This window comes from Temnothorax curvispinosus, unplaced genomic scaffold (genome assembly GCF_003070985.1).
Source record: "Temnothorax curvispinosus isolate PA1 unplaced genomic scaffold, ASM307098v1 QBEX01003650.1, whole genome shotgun sequence".
NCBI lineage: Eukaryota > Metazoa > Arthropoda > Insecta > Hymenoptera > Formicidae > Temnothorax > Temnothorax curvispinosus.
In genome coordinates, this window is record NW_020213430.1 from 40242 (window position 1) to 46500 (window position 6259).

At 33.3% G+C, this 6259-nt stretch overlaps 1 protein-coding gene across 2 annotated transcripts; it reads right to left on the bottom strand.

Annotated features, from left to right (window-relative positions):
• Window positions 1–200: 200 nt before the first annotated feature.
• On the bottom strand, window positions 201–3298 carry LOC112452714 (poly(ADP-ribose) glycohydrolase ARH3-like). 2 transcript variants are annotated; one of them, XM_025013055.1, is made up of 6 exons: window positions 3028–3298; window positions 2563–2720; window positions 2021–2242; window positions 1181–1287; window positions 905–1112; window positions 201–789 (listed from the first exon to the last, which is right to left on the bottom strand). In XM_025013055.1, exons 1-6 carry the CDS (start codon window positions 3188–3190, stop codon window positions 610–612), a joined length of 1038 nt encoding a protein of 345 aa, XP_024868823.1. In that variant the 5' UTR covers window positions 3191–3298; the 3' UTR covers window positions 201–609. The 2 variants fall into 2 exon arrangements, with proteins under 2 accessions (XP_024868823.1, XP_024868824.1); XM_025013056.1 differs by having other exon boundaries at window positions 2563–2748; window positions 3028–3114.
• Window positions 3299–6259: the final 2961 nt, after the last annotated feature.

Below are 6259 nucleotides of genomic sequence, written 5' to 3' on the forward strand. Positions count from 1 at the left end.
ATGAAACCGATTGGAAACAGAAGAATTCAAGCGGTTTCCGAAATCTCTCCTCCTCTCCTCTCCCATATTCTTATTTACACGAAACTTATAAAATATTGATATTATTTTGTATTTTTACTGTAAGTCCAATAAAAACTGATTATATCGATGTAAGTCCGACTTTTTAGCAAATGGTAGTGTTCCGTGAAAAATTACTAGTCATACAGATTTGTTTTCCAAACAACTCAGTTACCAGATATAATTCTTTATTCCTTGTATCAAAAATGAAATATGTTAACAATACGTGAAAGAACGAGAGAGAATGTGAAATACATAAAATAGCGAAAATATAAATGGTAATGTGTTGTAATTATAAATTGATATTTAGTAAAAAGCACGCCACCTAATACGCCAAATGATAAATTGTTGAATGGAGCTCGTAAAGAAGCGATGTAAATAATATAATATAAATAAAATACAAAAGAACATCGAATATATAATCTTTGTTAGTAACTATTTGTAGTTGTTAGAGGTCATAACAATGATACTTGATTTAAACACCATTTCAATAAAAAGAGTTTCCCACAACTTTTCATATAATATATACTTTTTTAATTATATATTAGATATTCATTTATTTATATCAATAGATGTTGCTATATCCAACAATTTATCAGCCATTTCTCGAAATCGTTCCCATTCTTCGCAATGCGATAAGAGCAGTACGCTGAACTTTTCGTAGCCGTAGAAAGCGCCTGCTATCGCGCCGGTCATACTAGCAATCGTGTCTGTGTCGCCGCCCAAAGAGATCTATGAAATAATGGCAAAAACGTGATAATGTAAGCGACGTTTTCAAATATTTTGTTATACAAAATCGATAATAATTTAATCTGATTGATAAGCTTTGCTATAACTTATAACTTACGGCATATTGAATTGCTCTTCTGAGAGGATCATCAGTTCGTATCCTTTTTATGCGCTTCTGTGCTTTCAGAAAGCAAAAAATCGCGGTAGGAACTGACTCTAAAGCTCTGACTTTAACACCTAGTTGTTCAACTACCCTTTGCTCATTAGGCTCATCCCCATCCTCAGAAAGTAGATTCTTTACTATGTTTAGTCGCTCTTTAAATTCACTGTGATTTAATAAGTATAATTAATATCTCTTTAAATGTAATAATATGTATCGAAATGTAAAATATACCTTGCATTCTCAATTTTATCCATTTTGTTTATGAGATCGTCAACAAAATTGGTAACATTCAATTCTTCGCTGGCATTTAAACATAGACTTTGTTGAATTGCTATAGCCTGTGATAATAATGGACTTTTGTGACAGATATCTATTAATACAGAAATATATGTATATGTATAACTTTCTTAAATTAATAATAAGGCAAATAAGAGCGAGTCGTTGGTGTTAAAGCGAGAATATATAGTACAAATAAATACTTTAATACAAACATATAAAATACAAACAGTTCAGTTTTACTTTTAGACCCTCTTTAGTATGATATATTATAAATAAAATTATGATCTTAAAATTGGTTGTAATAAACGCATATGTAGAAGAGTGTTGACGTGTTCTCTAAGCCAATGGTCAGGGCACAAATTTAGTTTACAAGATCAACCAATGGCATATCGCGAAATCGACTACTACCTTTTAGATGGAATAAAAAGACGAAAGAGATTAGCCAATTAAGAAATCGCATTTACAAGAAGACGTGTGATCCACTTACCAAACAGTCAACCTCGTAACATAGTCATCAGTGTTTGAATTCGATGCAAGTCGATATGATTCTATTTAGAATCTGCCCATCGACTAAAGGCTTTGCTTTAACAAGGTGAAAGAGATATCAAACAAAATTATGAAACATAAAGTGCATAAAGAAAAAAATTAGTCAATAAATAAAACTCGCTTTAATACCGGCGTCCCGCTCTTATTTGCCTTATTATTAATATGATTGTACATCTTGAGATTCTTGAGAACATTTTTCTTGCTTCTATTGTATCTTTTTATTGATAAAAATTGATTTGCAGTTACTTGTAAAATAGCGCCGTTTATTCCTAGTTTGTGTGCATGTGTAATTTCTGTCGCTTCTTTGACATAATATAAAAGTTTGTCATAATTGTTGTATGAAAATAACGCAACAGGTGCAATTCTCATTGCACCGCCGTTGCCATAAGAACCTAGACCATCGAATAGATTCTTCGCTGGGATCTTTATATTTGTCTCCTCCACGTGCCTCTTCCATTCCTTAAGTACCTATTTATATAGGAGATTACTAAAACTTAGTATTTATTATAAATTGCAATTATAAAACAATTATAATTATGGAAAAAAAATACAAAAAACTTTGTATTGTATTATTTGTAAAAAAAAATCTGTCGTTACACTATATATCGAGAACAGAACTAAAATCCTAAGATATAGGCCTATATATATTTATTTCTAATAATTTTGAAGAGATTTAAAATTATTGAGTAACATTAATTTCATGTTATAATATCCATATAATATTAAATATTAATATCCTGTAATATAAAACTAAAATTATTGCTTAATATATTAGTAAAAAAACTAACGGTTGCAGTACCAGCTCCGTAACCACGATCAGGCTCTTCATGATAACTTTTTGCGAATCGTTTAGCCACATCAACAATATCCAGATCTTGTTTCTCGATCAATGACTCAGCTAAGGAACGTGTCATTGCTGAATCATCTGTATATACCATGACAGGCTCTACACAATTAAGAATTCTCTAAAAATTCTATAAAAAATTAAAATGTAAGACACATATATGTATAGGAAATTTCAGAGTTACTTCTTGATTTTTATGTTTAAGATTATAAGAGAAGAAAATATGACGGTTTTGATATATCATATGTAAAATTATAAATATGCTAATAATATAAACAAACTGAACCTACAAATAAATGCATTACTGAGGACAGGATTCAAATTAATATCGAGTCTAAATTAATGTTTATTACATCGCATGCAAGTCGGTTTTATTATAAATTACAGAGACAGACTTTCGCGACCTAACCTCTGAACTTCGTGTTCCACAATTTATTCAGCCGTCGCTGCAACAAGACTTTTCTGTGACGTGATATAGTTGTTAAGCCCTCGTACGGACTTCCGAGGCAATCGCCGACCAAAACACCCAGCATCGTACCACGAAATTTATTTTTTAGCAACATCGGGTCCATATTCGATTGTTGTTGCACGGAAATCTAACCTATGACCTATGACATGACTAGTACCGGAAGAAGTGAAGAACTTGGTTTCTGGAGCACGCAAAGCGCAAGGACAGCTGTCAAGTGTTAACAGCTGTTGAGATGCTTTTCTTTCGATGAGTTTCGGAACGCGTGCGAAAAGCGGTCTTTTTGTCGAACAACATGCGGAAATAAAATATGGCTACGAAAATATATCAATATTGTAGTGTTTTAATAGTAATTATTTAATATGTAAATTGATCGTGAGATACGGATTTAATCGTTAGATTTTTAAAAAGCGCCGCTTTCTGGAAATTTTCTTATCTAATCGTGATTTTGCCTTAGAAATTTCTAGTCTATGGCTTTTATTGGCACCTTTGACAACAATTAATAAGTATTTCAGGGATTTAAACTCCTAGGCTGCGGTCCGATTCACGCTCACAGCGAATTGTAAGCATCATGCATTCTGTCTTCGTTGCACATTGAATATCAAACGAAGATAGAGCGATGCTTTCGGCGCTGTGAGCGTGAATCCGGACCACATGGCAACCTTAGATAATACTATAATTTTATATATTTTTAAATCGGACTTGGTTAGAGGGAGCGTGTGTGAATGGTAGCGGTGAAAGTGCGTTGTGTGATTTTAGCTTTGTTTCTGGGTTTAAAGATTAGTATGGGGCAAGTAGGAATATTGGAAAGATAGGGTGTAAGCAGGGGATGCGATGAGAATGAAGGGAGATAGTTGGACGCAAGTAGAGAAAAGTTATATAAAAGTATTTAGAGACCGTGGTAGGATGAGGTTATGGTGACGAGTCGGTTGGGCGGTATAGGCGGGAAAGGTATGTAGGTAAAGTAGGGAAGGTTTCGATCGATTGTAAAGATGATTGTATGGTGAATGATTAGCTAAGGAGCCTTCGGTCGTGAATTAAGTATAGGTTAAGTAGATAGTTAAAAAGATGACAGGTTGAACTCTGAACTCAGAACACATGTGAATCTTAGTTTGGGACAGGAAATATTGGACAAGAATAAGAAAAGGAAAAGAGGTAAAGGATAGAAAACAGAGGAGAGGACAAGAGGCAGGTGAAAGAAGTGCTGTTATAGAAGAGGCTATACGAAAAAAGGGAGGATTAAATGTGAAGAGGATTATCGAAGAAGGAAGAAAATCTCTCGAGTTCCGTGTCAATGGAGTTGGAAAGAAGAAAGGTGAAATAAAGCTAGAACACAAGGATGGGCGGGCCTAGAGGCGTTCCAGGAAATGGAAAGTAAAAGAAGATAAGCATAGCTGAGGAAAGGTTAAGCCTACGATAAAGAAGAGATGTCATGAAAAGAAGAAAGGTATAGGAAAGCGTATTCCTGGCGTATTCCTGGAACAAGGACTGGCGAAACCTGTCTGCGTTGTAGGAAAGGAAAGGTAAAAGAAGGTGGACACGCAAGGCTTGTTTAAAGGATGCAGCAGTTTTCTGGAAATATTAGAATCTCTGAATGGCACGGAGGCGAATCCAGGTATATTAATTATGCAACGGTAGATAGGAGGCATGAGAAGATAACTAGAGAACGAACGTGCGAGGAGGAAATATATGTTGCTTCGGTGAGAACGAGAGAAGAAGAGCTGGGAGGAAATTTACTAGGACCAAATAAGAAGCAGTGTAGAGGATTTTGGCAAATAATGAAGAGGAACGGAGCGATTCGAGAGCACGGAAGTGATGCTATTGGAAGAAGAAAAAAGAGGAGGCAAGGGCATATATAGGGAGGTGTGATGAGTTCGGAAGGACTGGGGATATAGGATAGCATTAGTTAGATAGCAAGAGATTTGTTATTAGTCATAAGTTTATTATATGTATTGTAAGATGAGAGAGTTGCGTCAATATTTGAAGGTAAAGGTAAAGAATTATTAATATATTAAGATATGGTTGAAAAACAGGAAATAGTTGTAATATTAAGGTAAAGGTAGGGATAAAGAAAAAGTAGGATGTAAGGAAGGTTATTTTAGAAACAAAGAGAGATATGCGTCTAAAGGAGATTTGGGAAGAATTTAAGGAAATATAGGGAATATTAGTTGTTGCGCGTTGCGGTTAAAAGGTATGTGTTTGTGTATAGGTGTATAATGTCCGTTTCTTGGCTTGATACTGCCGAAGCGGACTAAGTCAAGTATTTCTGAGTTTAGGTTGTGAGTTTAACGTGTAAATAATAGGCTTAGGCGTGTTGGGGTTTAATTAAAGGATGGTTTTTCTAAAAGAAAATAAAAAGTACGGAATAAGGAATTAACAATGTCACGCGTTAGGTTAAAAAAGTTGGTATGAGTGTGTTTAAGGTATATTGTAAACCAAGTCCATTTCATGGCTTTGTATAGCTAAAATTAAATAAATCTATCATATATTTTTAAATCTTTTTGCTCTCAATGTAGTACGTCACTGATGTATACTGAATTATAGATGCTTTTCATCCTGAAAAAAAATAAAGCTTGAATAATATATACAATTTACATATGAATTACTTTCCGAAGTTTCCGATAAATAATCTATTGTTTTTAAATACTTTTAAGAAACAGCCAAATGTAGAATCAATTTTTACTTTTTTGTACTCAATCTGAATCCATAATCTCACACGTACATTGTATATAATTAGTACGTATACGCCTACATATGTTTATTGACATTACCTCTGATGAATAAGGCTCTGATTCTCTGAAGCGCATGCTTGGAAAATATTATATATACATGACAATTGCATTGTATTTATTTTTCTCGATATTGTTTGTGTATATATATTGATTGTTTTCACGATTATGTATGTATATACGTATATACGCGCATGCCATGTTGTATGTACAGAATCTTATTGATTTTATAATATAAAATGATATAAGTAATTATATAAATGTATGATTAAATTATTAATTAAATACAATTATACTTTTATCATAAATTTTACGAATAATTTTGTAATGTAAAATCTATGAAATTCTGTACACTATGGGAAATATTAATGGCCTTATATGAAGTTTAGTGCTTGTCATGTGATGTGGCAAATCCATATGGCGTGTGTACTCCGATAAATTAATTT

Excerpts from the sequence above, each read along its gene's own strand:
- LOC112452714 (XM_025013055.1), bottom strand. The coding sequence starts at position 3,190 with ATGGACCCGATGTTGCTAAAAAATAAATTTCGTGGTACGATGCTGGGT. Across the intron at positions 2,721-3,027 it reads GTGGAACACGAAGTTCAGAG|AGCCTGTCATGGTATATACA; the intron begins GTTAGGTCGCGA and ends TTAATTGTGTAG. Across the intron at positions 2,243-2,562 it reads ACGGAGCTGGTACTGCAACC|GTACTTAAGGAATGGAAGAG; the intron begins GTTAGTTTTTTT and ends CTATATAAATAG.